Below are 18,854 nucleotides of genomic sequence, written 5' to 3'. Positions count from 1 at the left end.
CGCTAAGACTTGTGGGAAGGGGGAGGAGGTCGCACAACATCTGGATCCTGTCCCAATGAGCCATGATGCATTCCTTCACATCCCAGAAATCCCTGTGCTTCCATCTGCATTTGGCACCATCTTTCAACAGTTTGTGTACTGCGCGCCCTGCCTTTTGGGGCTCCAGGAATGGATCCCAAACTGCTGACCAGTATGCTGCTCACTCTGACCAACACATCACAAGTGGCAGTAGAGTTATTCCTTGAACTACAAAGGCAAGAGGAGTGTGACATTGATCTCGCCATGCATAGTAGCTACGACATGAGATTGCTTGTGGCATTCACGGAGGTGCTCACCATAGTGGAACGCCACTTTTGGGCTCAGGAAACGAGCACTAAGTGGTGGGCTCACATCGTCATGCACGACTGGGATGACAAGCACTGGCTGCAGAATTTTCAGATGAGGAAAGCTACATTCATGGGACTGTGTGATGAGCTCGCCCCAGCCCTGTGGCACAAGGACACGAGAATGTTGTTGGAGAAGCATGTGGCGAATGCAATGTGGAAGCTGGCTACTCCAGACTGCTACTGATTCGTCACTAACCAGTTCGGCGTGGGAAAGTCGACCACTGGACTTGTGCTGATGGCAGTGTGCAGGGCCATTAATGGCATCTTGCTTCAAAAGACTGTGACTCTGGGCAATGTACGTGACATTGTGGATGGCTTTGCACAAATGGGCTTCCCTAACTGCAGAGAGGCGATAGATGGTGCGCATATTCCAATTCTGGCACCAAACCACCTAGCCACCAAGTACATTCATCGCAAGAGGTATTTCTCAATGGTTCTCCAGGCGCTTGTGGATCACTGTAGGCGCTTCACAGACATTAACACAGGCTAGTATGAAAATGTGCATGATGCACGCATCTTTCAGAACACTGGCCTATTCAAGAAGCTGCAAGCAGGGACTTTCTTCCCAGACCACAAGATCACTGTAGAGGAAGTCAAAATGCCCATTGTGATCCTGGGAGACCCCAACTACCCCTTAATGCCATGGCTTAAGAAGCCATACACAGGGCACCTTGACAGCAGCAAAGAGTGATTCAACAACAGGCTGAGCAAGTGCAGAATGGCTGTTGAGTGTGCTTTGGGCCATTTAAAAGCCTGCGGGCGATGCCTGTATGGGAGGCTGAACCTGGCTGATTACAATATTCTTATGCTTATAGCCACGTCTGTACACTCCATAATATTTGTGAAGAGAAGGGTGAAAGCTTCACTCAGGGCTGGACGGCAGATGCTCAGTGCCTGTAGGTTGAGTTTGAACAGATAGAGAGCAGGGCCATTAGGGGAGCACAGCACGGGCCATAAGGATCAGGGATGCCTTGAGGCAACAATTTGAAGCTGAAAGCCACTAATATTTTTTGCTATGCTCGGGATTGCAGTGCTTGTAATGGTAGGAGGTAATTGTTACACACGATACAAGAGGGGTTAACATAATTGTATGCTGCTTTGCAGTGCTCTTTTTGCTTTAAATGAATAGAATAAAGATTGTTTTCAGACCAACACAATTCTTTTATTAAAAGACAACAACCAGAAGAGAGAGTCAAATGAAAAAATATCAGCAGGAATGGGGATGGAGGAAGGATCTTGGGACAGCTAAAGATTTGTGTATGTCCAGAGATCATATCCAACCTTCTCCTTTGGAGTACAGTGCAGTGGGTACTGTACTTCTGCAGGACCAAACTGCAGAGGGATGGGTGTTGAATGCACTGGGTAGCGGGAGTCCACAGTGCTGGACTGTGAGGAGGGAAGAGTGGAATGCTGCGGGTAGAGAGTGGAGCCAGGAGGTTGATAACAGTGTGTTGGCGGTATCTGGAGGGCACATGAGAAAGATTTTTGCTACAGCGGCTACAGGGGAGGGCGGGTGCAGAGCTGCTCAGTTTGAAGAGCTAGTATTGCCTGGAGCACGTCTGTTTGGTGCTCCAGATTTAGGAGGCACTCTGTGGCTTCTTTCTGGCATGCCACATTCTCCTTTCGGTCCCTCTTCTCGCTGTCCTGCCGCTCTTTCAATTCCTGTTTCTCGGCACCGGAGTGCATCATAACTTCATGCAGAAAGTCTTCCTTATTTCTTGGCCTCTTTCTAATTCTGCACAGCCATTCTGCTGCCGATAACAAAGAGGGATGCTGGGCTTCCAAGGTCAGCTCTGTGAAGTTTAAATGCAACACTTTACAGAAGCAGTAATTTAGTGCTTTAAAACACAGCCAGTACTCACACACGTATCACTAACTGGCTGACCCCAGGCAAGCACACATGAGCCATAAGACCCCCAGATTGGTGAGTAGCTGTAGGGACAGGGTAAATCACTGTTCCTGGACCCTGCTGTACACTGGGCACATGGCTCTTGGGGAGAGCCAGCACTGTAGAGGGGGGCCTGATAATCATTCCAGCCTGCACACTTTGCACAGGAGGTGATCATTGTGGAAGATATCTTGCTGCTGAGGGTGAGCTGGGAATGAAGGGAGGGTCTCCTCCAAGGCTGCGACTTCCGCCCTGGCCCCTATGCGGATTGCCTGTGTGCAAAAGTGGACCCCACCCACCCACCCCCCACCCCATGACGGCACAGTGGCGCTGGAAAGTTACCATTAATGGGGCAAGAAACAAAGCAGTTCTGCCAAAGAACTGTGCATGATAGAAGCAGATTGCCCAGTATCTCCACGAGAGTTTCCTGGAGATCTCTGCGGGAGAGTCCCATGAAGTGGGGGAGTCAATCAACAAGCCTGTTCCATCGCTCAGACTAGGCATGCGGTGGGAGAAAAGCCTGCTTTCTGCAACCCTCCTGCCCCCAACAACTCGCTTCAGCGATTCCCAAAATCAGATCCTCTTACCAGGGGCCTCCTCCCCTGCTTGTGCTTCGCCAAGATCCGACTGCTGTGGCCGGCTAGGCTCCTCAGGGGTAGAAAAGAGCTCCTGGCTGCATGCATCTCTGGCCTCCAAGTCTTCCTCCCCCTCCACATCCTCGTCCAAGATTTCCTCCTTCTGGCTCGGTCCACTCTTGACTAGAATGCGAACCAACAAAGTATCTACAGGGGCCTTCACAGTGGAGGTGGGGTCGCTGCCGAGTATTGCATCCAGCTCTTTGTAGAACTGGCAGCTCATGGGCACAGCATTGGAGCAGTGGTTTGCCTCCCGCGCCTTGTGGTAGGTGTTCCACAGCATCTTCACTTTTAAACTACATTGCAATGTGTTCCAGTCATGGTCCCTTTCTATCATGCACTGTAAAATCTGTCTATAGGTATCATAATTCCTATGGCTGGAGAGCAGCTGAGACTGCCCTGCCTCCTCTCCCCAAATGCTAATGAGGTCCAGCTGCTCAGCATTGTTCCAAGCGGGGGATCGCCTGGTGCGTGGAACAGGCATGGCCACTTGGAAAGACACGCGGAAACCATTGCATGCATCACCGAGCAAACAGAAAGGGGACTTTCAAATTTCCAAAGGAATTTACGGAGTGGAGCTAACGATTAGTCACCTGAGGGGAGGGCAGTAGAGTTCAAACCAATGACCAGAGAGGTGAGAACAGGCATCATGGGACACCTCCTGGAGGCCAATTGCAGCTCTATAACTGACCAGCATGTCTATGCTGGCACTGCAGCGCTGTAGCCCCGGCGCAGAAAGCTGTACGCCTCTCGTCGGGGTGATTTTTTTAAAGCGCTACAACTGCACAATTGCTGCGCACTAAGTGACTTGGCAGTGTGTACAGCTCAGGAATTACAGCGCAGAAAGTTGCTTTACTATGCAGAAACTTGCCAGTGTAGACAGGGCCTTAGCTTCTTTCTTTGGCTTTCATCATTCTTGCCTCTCTCACATAGTAGACTGGCTCACAGTTAGGAACAGCATCCGTGACATAAGCAACTCAGAGACCAAAGATTTACACATTTTGCTTTGGTTTATGGCAGGCAACCCAACTTCTCTCTGAGGTCTCCCTAACCAATAGACTAGCTAGAACACACTGCCAGCCAAAATATTCCCCTAATCATGGTTGTATAATGACAATGCCGTGGAGGGCAGCAGAAGCGCTTCAAAGAGATACAAAAAGTACACCTTAAAAAGAGAGGCATCAACCCAACAAACCGGGAGGACTCAGCACGGAACAGACCCGTATGGCACCACACCATATACCAAGCCACATCTCACTTTCAGGAGGACAGAGAAGCAACAAAGGAGGAAAGAAAGGGCACAACAGTCCAGCCAACAACTATGTCTCCTCCAAGATTTACATCTGTCACTTCTGTGGGAAAATCTGCAGGGGACAAATTGGGCTCTTCAGCCACTTAAAAACCCAACAATGAACCCCCTTGGCAGATATCATCCACACGTTGAGGGATAGCCAAAGAAGAAAGAAGAAAAAAGAATGACAGAGTGCTGGGTAAAAACAAAATTAGACCCACTCTGAAAGACTGCTCTCATCCACTGGTCATTAAGCACCACCAGAGTATTGGCACTACTTAACCATCTGAAAGTTGTGGGTGCCAGTTTTCTGGGCAAGGAAAACAGAGACTAAACTTGGCATCCAATTATAGTCCTCTACATCAGCACAATACATTGTGCTGGGCTACAGGGCTAGCAAGACATCCTTGTTGGGGAAAGAAGCTGCTTTTCCTTTCGAAGGGCCTGATCCTATCACCAATACATCCATGGAACACCCACTAAAGTCTGAGGTGCTGCGCCTGCAGATCCATGGCCAGTCACTACATTGTATTGGCTTGTTTATGCTGGAGGCGAAATTACCAAGTAAGAGGAAAACGGCCAAATCCTCTCCCAATGATAATGGTGCCCACATTTCACCAGTACCTGAATTGTCTCAATAAGTGAGGGCAAACAACACTGTTCTTTTAATAATGACTGAGATAGAAAATTATACCACTTTATCTGAAAGGGGCAGCTGAAGCAGCTATTCAGGAAAAGCAGCAACATGCTGCCATTTTCAAAAGAGCTTCAGGGAATAAAGGCACTCATTTCCCATTGAATTTCAATAGGATTTAGGCACCTAATTTTCTCCAGCCGTTTTGAAAATCCCAATCTATTATATAGATCTAATCATCATATAGTGCATTTGTATCTTATCTTACATCTGCAAAAGTACTTTTCAGGAGACTGTGTAAGTAGTTCAAGTATGATCCCAAATAAAGACTAATTAATTGAATCTGAAAAACACTGTTCTCAAGTATACATATTACTGCAGCGTTGATTTTGAAAAGACAAGATCCATCATTGCCGACACAACTCCCCTGTAAAATAAATACTTTGGCATTGGCATGGCAGATCTGCAAGCATCTCTAAAAACACCCTTCATAGCTCAGTGCAGATGTGGTCAGTGTTTATACTTTTTAAACCACTGGGATATAAACACCTCACTATAAACACTGCTCGAGTTTTGCTTTTTTTCATTTCTTACATGTTTATTTTAGTGTTAAAAATAATGTTAACTTCCATAATAAGAAAAATTGCAACAGATGTTTAAACTAAATAAAAGCTGCTATATTATATTAGTGTGAGCTGTGCTTTTGCTTTTAAACTATTAAAAAGTATAATCTGTCCAAAGGAAGGTGGGAAAACAACATCTGGTAAGCAACTTTTATAAATATTAGGTAACAAATACAATTGACTGAAACTAGTAAGACCCAAAGCAACAAATCTTTTTCCCTCTAGTCAGCAAAACCCTCAGAAAAATCCAACAAGTAAGCAGAAATTCTGTTTATAATGTTTGCCATTTTTCATCAGGAGCCAACTGTCACATCATAATAAAGCACTTGATTGTTAATGCAGGACAATGATGAGATTAACAAAAACCCTGCAACATTCCTTTATCCAATCACTCTTGCATCCACAAAGTTTCAAAAAAGAAACAGCAGCATTAGAAAGAGCATGAAAGTCTGACTGGCCATGCACAATCTGCACCATATCGTTCAATATTGACTAGCAAGCCTGATAAATCTGCTGTGCAAATAACTAAGTAAATGTCTACATAAGATCTTTGACTCTGTTCAAATGAAAACCCTCCTCCCCCGAAGCATTAATAATTCTACATGCAACCTCTCTGCTCCCCCTGGCACTTTGAAATGTGGTCTTTCTGACTTAAAACAGAGAGGGGAAGGGGAAGATCTATTTCTAGAGTAAGCATCCTGATTTTTGGGTTAGCCTTTTATTAAAGCATGTGAGTGGTTACCTCTTAATCCAATCTATACATTCTTTACCGCTTCTTCCCTGACAACTATAGCAAGTTTACTTTCCAAATGAACGTGGAAAATGTTCCTGCTAAATTAGAAGAGAGACTTCTGCAATGTTTGTATGTGGCTACAGGAAAACCTGCGCTCCTGCCAAGCTGAATTAGCTCAGTGGTGCCTTTCTTTCCACTCAAAACCAGGCCATTGCCACTTCTTCAAACTGCACGTAGATAAAAAGCTCAACTAGATGATGCTGATTTCCACCTCCCCCCCCCCGTTACCTCAGGCACCTTCAAAACAAGGCTACTATTACCTACACTATCAGAAGCAGCTGCCGACCTATGTCAGCTGGACACAAATAAGAAAACTCACAGCACAGTGAAGACAAAAAGTTTAAGTTTTCCAGGATGTTGTGTAATTCTTTCCACAGGGACTATGTGGAGGGCTCTTTGGGGAGGAGGTATGTTTGTGTGTGGGTGAGAGGGGAGACATCCTTCACTGTCAGGGCTTTCTCAGAGCTGTGCAGGAAATGAGAAGTCAAACAAAGAGCCACTCTGTGCTCTGTAATATGGGTTCCCTTCAATTGCAAAAGCTGAATAGCAAAATTCGTTATTGTTCAGGATGTAAGCACTGAACTAAAAACAAAAACTTGTTGTAAGTCTCATTGTTCAAATACATCTATACTATGTGTTTAAGCGTATACATCTATTTACATTTAATGGTGTAGATTAAACATACACATTACAAATTAATACATACACCATATTGACTTTAAAATGTTTCCTTTACAAATACATTAACACTTGCAAAAAGTTATCTGGGTATTGCTGCTTTAAAGTACTTCAACCAGTACCATCTTTGCTGGGGGGAGGGGAGGGGAAGATGAGGAGGAGACAACCTACGCTTCATATTAATATTGAACAGTAAAATTTCCTTTAAAAAGAATAATTCAACTTCCATTTCACAAATCCCATTAAACCTGTGGACAGTACAAAATGCACTGCACCTTGTAACAACTATAAATAGAAAGGAGAGAGAATTTGTACTTTAAACAACAAAAACTCCCCACACCCCATAAAAAGCAAACTGCAAAATCAAACAATTACCTTCATAGCACAGCATGCCAATATTGTTGTTCATTTTGTCCAAGTATTGGTAGTTCAACAGGTCCATCTTCATAAATAGCATTTAGCGGACTAACAAAAAAGACTAGCTTGTTTGCTTTTGCCTAGAAACAGGCAGAAGGACGCGGGACAAATGCTGCCCAGTTAGCTCCTGGCTCTTTCTAAAACTTCACAAGCTCAAGGCCCAGCCTTTGACTAATCAAAATAAAGTATATTTAGGAAAGTTGGAAAGGGAGGGAGGAACCTTTCCAGGATTTCGGAGACTGAGTTTAGAGTGTATTGTGTCTCTCAGCTACAATGAAAAAACTGTTTAAAAAAAAAAGAATAACTCTTTGCAAATCTTTTTGGGAATTTAAAAGGAAAAAAAAATGGGAAAATGTCCTAGGACAAAGACAAGCTAGTTCTCCTCACAGCCCGCTGCAAGTTAACTGCACTGACATGCAGGCTATGCTTGGTATGAGTCGTATGTAAACTAGCTTCCTCTTTCTATCAGGCAGAGAGCATTGAGCATGCTCACTGAATCCCTGGAGCTCTTCAAATGTCAGGGATATTTTCTGCACAAGATCAGTCTCTAAATGTATTGAGTGTTTGAAAGAAAGGAGGAGGAGGAGGTGGAGAGTCTTTACAGAAGGGCCATGTCAGAGTTGCTCTTGACAGGAAGCAGTGTTACCACTGCAAAACTGAAAGGGGGTGTGGTGTCACAGAAACAGGGAGGGAGAGGTGTCTTTTCAAGTACTGGGAAGAAGTCTACCAAGCTAAACCTGCTGGCAGGCTTCACTTTCTGAGAGAGGATTTCCAAGTGACAGAACTTAGGTTAAAAACTTTTATTTTAAATTATTCTTCCCCTTCCCCCAACTTTAATTCAACATACACAGCTGACACTTATTTTTAATTGATTATAAAAATGTTTGCAATTCCTATTTGACCTGGTTTCAACATATTGTAATAGGTGCTGTTAATTCACTGAAAAATAATAAGATTTTAACATTAACAAAATGGAGTTTTAATGGCTCCAGGATGGAAGAATAAGAATTACAACTAAACCACCATATCAATTCTTTGAATAGGGGTGGTGGATATGCACACACAGGTTTATACTACAGCTTAATCAGTATACTGCTACTTTTTAAATCCCTAAGGGATATCAGTAATTCAACATTTCAGGTTATGGCTTTTTAGTGCCTGGAGAATTCATTGTTCAAACTCTGGTGTAAATGACAGAAATGAAGGGGATTTTTACAACAGTTCTCATCTCAGCATGTGGCTTGTTTTGCTACAGTTCGAACCTTGATCTTAAAGATTTCTAATTTATATAGATGTATGTATGTCACTACAAGAGGCAGACCATAAGTATCAGTGCAGCTATGGTATGTCAACCTAATAGGTATCAATAGGTGTCCCCTACAGTAAATCAGCACCTGAAATCTGATTTGAATGACAAAGCAATGCCACTACAGAAGCATGGTCTAAAGTAAACATATAACTAATGGAGTTCTAATCCTAACTCTGGTACACATTCCCAATGTGGTCCTAATGGAATCCAGGAAGTGGGCGGGAGGAGTCCGCTCACTGCTAAAGGACCTGCCCCCAGCCTAAGGGGAGAATCCACAGGACCTGGAAGCCAAATGATTCCAGGGGACAACTAATGAGATAACAAGGACAGAGGAGTGAGGTCAAAGGGTCAAACAAAAGGAACCTGACTGGGACACTGAGCAGAGAACCCCGGACAGCGCCCACTGCTCCTCGAAGGCATCAAGGGAGCCAGCGGACACCACCCAGAGGAACTCTGCACGGATGCGTGAGCAGAGGATCAGAAATAGGCCCCACAGTCACAGGAGACCCCATCGGCCAGCCTCCTCTCTCTGGTTTTATAAATGGCCATTTTATCCAGGGCTAGGAGGAGGCTGACCAGGAGGTCCTGTGACTTTGTGGAGCCACGGATAGGGTCTTGGGCAACTTCACTTCTCTGCCTTAGCTTCCCTGGAGGGAGCCCAACTCTCATTGCCTTTCAACATAAGTCAGGTGCATAACTTCAATTAGTGCCTTACAAAATCTCCCCCCTTGTGTCAAAGGGGCAGACTAGGGTTGCCACCCAACTGAGTTTTACCTGGACAGTCCGGTTTTTGCCTTCTGTTTCCGGATGCCATTGAGGGTTGCCAGGGGTACAGTTTTAAATGGGAAAGTCCAGTAAAAAAGGTGGCAACTCTAGGGCAGACACTTGTCTTACAGAAGTATTCTATGGAGTGACATTCTGCCAAAGCACTTGGAAGAGAGTGCAATATAAATGCCAAGGTATTATTGTACCACCAAGGTTAAACCATTTAATTCAGAATAGTGTTTCCATACAAGTGAACTCAATTTACCTTCCAAAAATTACTTTATTTGGAATAGGAAAAGCAGTGCTGTAAATACCTGCTTGTATGCCATTTCAACTGAAGGGGCACACCACTAGAGTGATCCTAAGAACAATGCAACAGAAAACAAGTTAGGTGAAAAGAAATCTGGTTTCACTGGGCAGATGAAATGTAAAAGCTCTTCATTTGACATGGATCACTATTAAGGAAAACAGACAGACTCTCTCTATTAAAAGAATTATGGATCTCGGAGACCACGGTGATGAGCACGGCACAAAAACATACACAGATACTTAATGTTCAAGTAACGTCTTTCTCGTATAATAAGCAAAATAATTTGCTAATTAAAATTGACCATGATGTTTTTTGGCTCCCAGAATTTGAGACAGATAAAGCTGCACCCACCTACCTACAGGCTAAAACTAGCATAAGATACTTTCTAGAAAGTAAGAGAATTTTTTAAATAAAGAAAATGACATTTTTAAGTTTAAAGGAGAATAGGCTGGAATCATTACTCAAGCACTACAGGGGCTACTCGCTCTGATGCAGAAGCCAGAACTTTGAAGTAAACCTTGAGTCCCACTACAATTAGGTGCTATACTGCTGTCTTACTTACTTTCAGAGCATGTTCATTTACTAAAAGCAAAACAGTGTTTTAATAAATATTGCAAGAATAGGATAACAAGGCAAAAAGGCTAGTCCTTACATATGTAAATATAGAGGTAAAGAGTTCACAGTTACCACATTGACAAAGGAGAGGCAAGTACCTCCAGCCTGAAGTGTAAATTCCATAAAGCAGACACACCACCACTTCGAGAATTAAGGAAAATATTTACACTATGTGCAACTATAGTAGCTAGAGCATTCCTGAATTTCCATTACTATAAGCTAGTTGTATGGGAGAAAAGATAAATATTGGCATATTCCAACTGCTGTTTGGAGTGTTCGGAGAGGGGGAAGCTAGTGTTCTATTTTATTCTATAAAGGTTCTCTTCCTGCACTCATCACTGAAGTACCTGAGCACCTTCTAGTACTACATTAAGTGACTAACATCTGTCATGTGCTTCCAGTTAAATAATAATTTGGTACCAAAAGTTTTAAACTGTGAATTTCCAAATTAATTAAAATTTATATTATAAAAAGAAATGAATTCCTAGTGAAGGGACAGGAAGAAAAAAATTCTTGATGCAAATATGAGACAATCGATCACTCTGTACATCATCCCTAAAATCCCTACATGCTCAGGCATTGTGGGTACTAATACTAAGCATTCCTAGACTTTATTTCTCTGTAATGTGCTCAATGCACTCTTTCGAGGAAAGAATTCCTAACAGTCTTACAAATGATTCACTGAGCATTTCACCAGTTTGGAAAAACTCAGGTTGAAATGTAATCAATGGCAAATGTATGTCACCAGGTTATATGCCAAATATATGGAAAAGCAAACATTGCTAATAGCATATTCCATGAGTTTTGTTCTTTATGGATTAATATTATTGCTTAAAAGTTATAACACTTGCAAGTACCACTAAGTACTATACTTCCTGCATTACATGTAAGCTATACTTCTTACTGTGACACCACAAATACTTTTCTTTTGTAAAACAGGCTATTATATATTTATTTTCCATACACTCAAACTTTTAGTACAACAGCATCCCCTGGAGGTAATAGTGAAAAACTGCACACACATTTTCACCAGAAATGCTATAACTCTGCAACAAAGTGCATGGACTTTGAATCTGGCTAATCCCTTAGTAGACATTCTAGTTCAGCTTCCTCACAGTACTCAATTAATCAGTTTATTAGGGATATGCTCCTGCAAGTTCAATAGCCAAGGGACACCTCACACCATAAGCTTGTATTTTTGGATGAAGAAGTCAAAATCAAATGGTGGCTTTAATTAATGGATAAATCAAAACTGCCAAAACGAGAAATTGCTGATTACAACGTTTGGACAAGGTAATGCCTCAAGAATAGTTTTAACTTGCCCTAGAGGCAGAATTACTCAGAATTAGGGAATTATGAATTTAATCACTGCAAGATCTCTAGGACTCACTCTTCTAGCAACTTTTAACAAGCGAACAACGTATCAGAAACTGTTTTACTGCTGGTCTTCTTTAAAACACATTGTGTGTCTGGCAAACAGCCAATATGAAGAACAAATCACTTTTTGTATTCAAAGAATTTATAAATTTAGCAGTTTAAACAGTTACCATAAGTGTTGAAGGCTATGTTGTAAAAGTCAAAATGGTCTTAATCACTTAATGGTTCTAAATGTCTATGGAATTTTTCCACCATTTGAGATTTTAATATGCCAAAGAACCTTATAAAAATACCCTGCTCTGGCAAAAATAAGTTTAGATCAATATTAGCGTCCAATTTTATCAAATGGCCACATGCCAATCTGTATCTAATTTGCACACCTTTACCCTGACCGCAAGCAACAAAATGGCCAGTTACTCCTCTAAATGGCAATTTATAGGCAATAATTACACACATAAATTAGCTGCACAATTGTAAGATCAGCTACATGCACCCTTTTCTAAAAAGCAGCTCCAATATAATTAATAATTAAATATGGCTGCTTCCTGTTCTCATCCATCACCAATATTTGTTTCTATTGGAAAAATATTTAACTGGGTCATGAAATATTATCAACTGAAAAACATTTTGGTTTAATTGTCTAAGATGTGTAGAGAAAAAACAAGCTATGTGCTTTCTCAAAAATCAGATACGAGAAACTTTCTATCCATTTGCTATTTTTTTCATGCTTACGTATAGCTGAAAATATTAGACTCCTACTAATCGTATGCAGTTGTATTGAGTCCAGCTTGCCATCTACTGATATTAAGGATTTAGTGTGAAATTTTCAGTAGTATTTAAGCGCCTATTCAGGTGATTTTGGAAAATAGTATTTGAAGTCTAATGTCTCATAGGTACTTTTGAAAATGTTACCCTTCTTGATCACAGAATTATTGTCCACAGCAACCAATTTTGGAACTGATAGGAAAAAAAACCTCTTTAAAGTGTAGAGACACCTTATTCCTGAGAATGTTCTTGTACAAAACCTGTGTAAGGTAGTCCCTAATGGATTCCCATTTTTATATATTTCATATTCACTCATTACCATTTCTAACATCAGACAGGTTATTATGCCACTTGGAATGTATATTCATATCAGCCGATGACCTTGTCCTTGTTCTGCTCCTGGGGGAATTCTATGTCAAAAAATTAAAAATTCTGCACAAAGTATTTTAAAATTCAGTAAAATTCTGCATATTTTTGTCAAAAACAACACAATATAATCACACCATTTTCAATTACTTTGGTAATTTATTCCAAAATACCTGTCAGCAAGTATATCTGTAACAATACAGACAACAAAAAAGATTCAGGAAATGTTTTTTGACAAACAGATTCCTTACTAGTCACTTTAATACAGAACTCTTGAGCTCAGTACTTATCAGTACTTATGCTTATGAAAAGTACTTTGGGTACTTGAATGACTACAAGTGATCAGGACAGTGAGGGGACGGGAGGTTATTTTATTTTAACCTAAAGATGATCCGCTTCTCACAACTTGCACCAGGCCAAGGCATTAGTACCATACTAATTCAGAAAGAGTAGCAACAATTATCATCAACAGCAGCACTTCCTGCAAAGCCCTAACTTTTCCTTGGATATGCTCATTCATGTATTTTCTTGGTCTGTTTAGTTTGTGAAACTGGACATGATCACAGCTGGGAGTGGCATACATCTTTGTGAGCTTTGTTAGATAATGCAACTTTCAACAACCAGGACTTTAATGGGTTGCTTCTCATTTTCTTTACAAATCTCAGGCAGTCAAACTGACTTGTTTACAACTCTTTATTTTTTGATAAAAGGAAATTAAAGGCAACTAGATAAGAAATCCTTGCGGTCAAGAATCACTTATAATTTTACCACCTTTCTTCCTACTATACACAGAGGAGAATACTGCACTGATATTTAGAATAAAAGATGATGCAGGAAAAACAAACATTGACAGCTACTTATGTTTGTAGTCAGAATATTAGACATACCTTGTTTTACAGCTAAAATTAACTTGCTTTTGACTCACACTTAGATTTTATCAAAAAGGAGCGCATATATATACACACACATCATAGTTTCAGCGTGAATATGCAAAATTAAGACATAAGACATGGCTCATCAGTTTCCATTCCCATGAAACTACAGAAGTTCCTTGCTCATAGCTGTTTCAACAGCCATGCCTCTGAAACTTGCATAAATAAAATATGACTGTAACTGAATTATTACTATGGGAGTGGGACACCACGTCTACCAACGTAATATATTTTGCATGAAGTAGGGCACAAAGAAAAGTTTACTGCAGCAATGGATCTGAGACTTCAATACCCATTCACCAAGCTCATTTAATTAACTTGCTGATATATGCAGAAAATGCATTTTCTGAAAAGAAACTCTAACTTCTGACTTTCACAAAAATCTGGATTAAATACAAAAATCATATTAACATAACATTTTGAAAGGTCGGATAAACCCAGCATGAGAATGAACAGTGCGGTATATCTAATTTATCTGTCCTTTAAACCCAAAAGGATTCAACACTGGCCAATATTACATCATGTGGGAAAAATGACATTTGATTAGTATGACTTGATTTGTTATTAAATATTTCATACACTTGAGTTATGTACAGAATTACCCAAAGCTGTCAATCACAATATTGTGTGTCTCTGTTCAGCTAAGCAATCATGATGTTTTAACACAAGAGATCCTTTGGAATATAAGTCATTGCTGACAAGTCCTGAATTTGATAACTCCCAACATAATAAATACTTTTTCCCCCCTTCCATCATCGGTGCAAATCAAGGCTTGTCCCAATGTTAATATCAACATCAATGCTGGGTAACCTGTTGTATTTGCAGATCTGGATGTCTGTACTATGCAGTCCTTCAGCCTGGCACACTAATTTCATTCTTGTTAGCTAGCAGGGAATTGAAGTTAACAAATTTCCTACTCTCTGAAGCTCTGGACCAGCAGGAATTTTGTCAGTTTCTATCCCCTGCTGGCCTACAAGAATGGAGCCAGCCCAGAGAGACTGAAGGGACAGGGTAACATGTCTATGCATATTTAAAGCTGCAAAAAAATCTCTTGCTCAGGAATTATGGTTAATGGATTGTTCAACCTAGCAGCTGGGTTTTAAAGTCTATTGCAATCCATGAATCTTTTTAAACCATACATCAGTGAGATGTGGCAAAAAAGCGTACGTATGCACGCATGCTGAGGAAAGAAAGTATAGAAACAACTTTGACATGATGTACATTTAAGTAAACCCTAATAAATGCTTTCAAAAATTCCAACAAACCCGTAACTTAAGCAGCAGATGAAGATTTTCTGCTAACGCAGCAGTAAAGTTAGAGCAAATTATTATCCATAGTATTATGGTAGTATCTACATTGGGGCCTCTCTAAGCTAGGGGGTGTTTCACAAACACAGTCAGTTTACAACTCAACCCCTGAAAAGCTTATACTCTGAACAAACAAAAACAAAAACAAAAAAGACAAAAGGTGGGAAACTGAAGTAGAGAGATGTTCAAAGGTACAGATCGTAGATTGACTTTCAGTTAAATGCCTAAGGGATTTATGCACCTAACTCCATTTGTGCATCTGAAAATTTCCCCCAGAAAGATTAAGAGATTTGCCCAAGACCACATAGTCTGTGACTTAGTTGAGAAGTGATCTCAAATACCCTGGGTGCCAGTCCAGATCCTTGGCCAAAAAAATCATCCTCCCTCTTTATACATTTGTTTAATATGCATATTTTTCTTTTTTATTTCATTGCACAGCAGACAACAGATATATAAAGATTCTTCACTAAGGGATAGCCTCTGATTTTTGACGAGACACACTCATGTACACGTACAAGTGGGTCACTGAAAACTAAACTAAAAGGCTTCATATCACTAGGCTTCTTTTTTCTACATATTATTAGTTTATAATAAATTAATTCATACCAAATAAACAAAGAAGTTTTACAGCCTAAACTTTTAACTAGTAGATATGAAACACCCATTTAAAGTTTTAGAAATTAAACACACTTTAAAAATGCCTGACACTACCAGATTTATTCTGCCTTCATCTTACAAATACTTACATACACATTTGCAAAGTAGAATGAAGGCCAGGAATACCAAGATTGCCTAACAATAGGCAGTTGATAAATGTGGCTAACAGATAAAAGCTAATTTTTGGAAAGTGGAGAGGGGATGTAAAAAATAATTTTCTAGCTAAGATTCTGCACAATCATCCCTAATTCTTTAAAAGATACATTAAACTCCTAAATAGGTAGGGTCCTACCAAATTCACAGCCATGAAGAACACTTCACTAACCGTGAAATCTGGTTTTGTGTGCGCTTTTACCGTATACTAATGCAGATTTCACAGGAGAGACCAGCGTTTCTCAAATTGGGGGTCCTTATCCAAAAGGGAGTTGCCGGGGGATTGAGGTTTTGCCACCTTACTTCTGCACTGCTTTCAGAACTGGGCGACCAGAGAGCGGTGGCTGCAGGCCAGGCACCCAGCTCTGAAGGCAGCACCCCACCAGCAGCAGTGCAGAAGTAACGGTGGCAATACCATACCATGCCCCCTTTATTTCTGTGCTGCTGCCTTCAGAGCTAGGCAGCCAGAGCTGCTGATTGAGGGCCCAGCTCTGCAGGCAGCAGTGCAGAAGTAAGCGTGGCAATACCATACCATGCCATCCTTACTCCTGTGCTACTGCTGGCATTGGTTCTGCTTCAGAGCTGGGATCCTGGTCAGCAGTCGCTGCTCTCCAGCTGCCCAGTTCTGAAGGCAGAGCAGCCACCAGCAGCAGCACAGAAGGGTAGCAGTGCCACAGCTCCCACCACTACACACAATAACTTTGCGACCCCCCCAAAACTCCTTTTTGGGTCAGGACCGTTACAATTACAACACTGTGAAATTTCTGATTTAAATAGCTGAAATTATGAAATGCATAAGTTTTAAAACCTTGTGACCATGAAATTGACCAAAATGGACTGTGGATTTGGTAGGGTCCTATACATAGAGGAAATAATGATAAGCCTACTCATTATTACTACAGTATGTTTGTCATGACAGGAAAAAAAAAAGTCACAGATAGCACGATTACCTAGTTTCTCTGTGAATTTTTGGTGTGTGTCCATGACTCACCCACAGTAGCAGTTCCTGTCCTGTGAGGATGGGCTGGCTTCTCTCGCTGGGTGTTGCAACCAGATGTGCAGGGTCACAGCCCCTCTAAAGTTTGGTCCACCTGCCTTGATGAATACTTCCAGTTCTTCATGTTTATTCCCCTTGCTTTTGTGTATAAACATCTAAGATGCTGAGCAGATTCCACCACGGTTATCCCTCTTGAAATGCAATACCATCACAAACAAATTACACAAGGGGGCAACATGTGCCTGCATTCTGCTAAGGCAGGGCCTTTACGAGTTGGCAACACTTCCAATCCTTCAGTAGCATGGACCTTGGGAAAAGTGGGGAGGCATGGTGGTCACTAGCAGACTGTTCCCTCCAGAAGCTTTGGATCCCTTCCCATTTCCACTGTGCCTAACAAAGGCTCTCTGTATTATGGATGGAGTACTCCACTTGCTTGAAACAGATATTGTCTCCGTCTTGAAGATGGCATCATTTTTTCCAGTTAAATTAGTGAAAACCAGCTGCCTTTAATGTGATTAACATGAAGATTTTTGTATTTTTCTGTTACAGAATATTAATAAATGGGTACTTGTTGAAGTACTGATATGGTAAAAGAAAAGGCATTTGCTCAAATTCAGAAAAATCTATAAGAATTCGCTAGAGCAACAATACCTCCAAGCTGAAGAACATTTGCTATATGAGTTCTTGACCTTGATAGCAAGATATTTTGATGCATGATTTTTCAATTAATTTAAAATAAAAATAATAAACCATCAAAATAAATCTGAAAGAGTTCACTCATCAGTTAAAATAAACCATACACAAAAATGACAATTACCAATGCAAAACATTTCTGTGCTTGAATCCAGTTGTAATTGAATATATTCGTTGAAGTCTTTCACAGCCGCTTCAACTTGGTCAAGTAGGATTTTCAGCTGACTTCTGATTCCCCCCAAGTTAAAATAAAACTTACTGAAACAAGTAGTGTGAACCTAGCTCTCTGGTCATTTTAGAACACTGTTTTGCTTTGTATCAAATTGAAATTAGGCACTCAATATTTTTTCACTTAGAAAACCCATGAGCCATTTCATGTTCTGAGACTAGATTCCAATTAATAAGAGCATCTCACTCTTTTCAGGGAAGTAGTAAATCCAGTTACCAGAAACTGGTAATTATAGGTTTAAAAAGGAAATGAAGGACCTCATATTCCTCAAGATTTTGAAAAGGTCTTCTCTTTATTCTTAGGTTGGTCAAACATACGGTACACATAGGGACAACATTAATTCTGGCATTCCTGAATTTTTGAGTGCTAGACTTTGAAACCCTACTGTTAATTTTAATGTAGATATATTCTATGCAAAATCAGTTCCAATAGGTTGCAACGTTTATACTGCAGTTCAATATGCTGTACCCATCCTTCACCTTTTTCAATTCAACATATTTTATCATGTATAATGAACAATAATAATTAAAAGCTTAAGGAAAGGATGTTACACATCTACAGATTTTTTCCTTAATTCCAGTTGCAAAGAACTTCTCTCTGCTTCTGTGAATGGCATTAATAATGAAGTGACAAAAACTTAGGGATTTTGCAGGTGATTGGCTGGCTCAGTTCCTGTTGGAAATTAAATTATTTTCATGCTGCTGGGATATTATTGTATTATTAATCATTTGGTAGGGCACCTAGAACCTTGTCTTGTTATTTAAATCTAAATAAACAAATATCATTGGCCTATCAACCAAACCCAATCCTCTGTTGACTGCAGCAACATGCTCTCTTCTCCTTACACATTAGGAAGGATGTTGCACATCCTTCAACAAGGCATTGCATTATGATCGCTACTTACACCAAACGTGCATTGCAACTGCAGAATTCAGACCTGGACAGACCAAAATACAACGCTGTTCAAGTTCAGACTTGTGGTTCAGCCCCTCAACACAGAACAGCAGTGAAAGGGAAATATGAATCCATAACAC

At 40.8% G+C, this 18,854-nt stretch overlaps 1 protein-coding gene across 3 annotated transcripts in view; it reads right to left on the bottom strand.

Annotated features, from left to right (window-relative positions):
* Positions 1-18,854, bottom strand: part of VGLL4 (vestigial like family member 4) — a 146,223-nt gene that overhangs the window by 60,985 nt on the left and 66,384 nt on the right. Inside the window, exon 1 of one of the 3 annotated variants that reach the window (XM_050957896.1) lies at positions 7,304-7,827. The exons of the other annotated variants lie outside the window; for them this stretch is intronic. Within the exon in view, the coding sequence (XP_050813853.1) occupies positions 7,304-7,385 (82 nt within the window). The 5' untranslated portion in view covers positions 7,386-7,827. Of the gene's footprint in view, positions 1-7,303; positions 7,828-18,854 lie in introns of those variants that run through there. 3 annotated transcript variants of the gene reach the window in all.

Source organism: Gopherus flavomarginatus, chromosome 6 (assembly GCF_025201925.1).
Source record: "Gopherus flavomarginatus isolate rGopFla2 chromosome 6, rGopFla2.mat.asm, whole genome shotgun sequence".
NCBI classification, from domain to species: Eukaryota; Metazoa; Chordata; order Testudines; family Testudinidae; genus Gopherus; species Gopherus flavomarginatus.
This window is presented reverse-complemented; position numbering and strand designations above follow the sequence as displayed.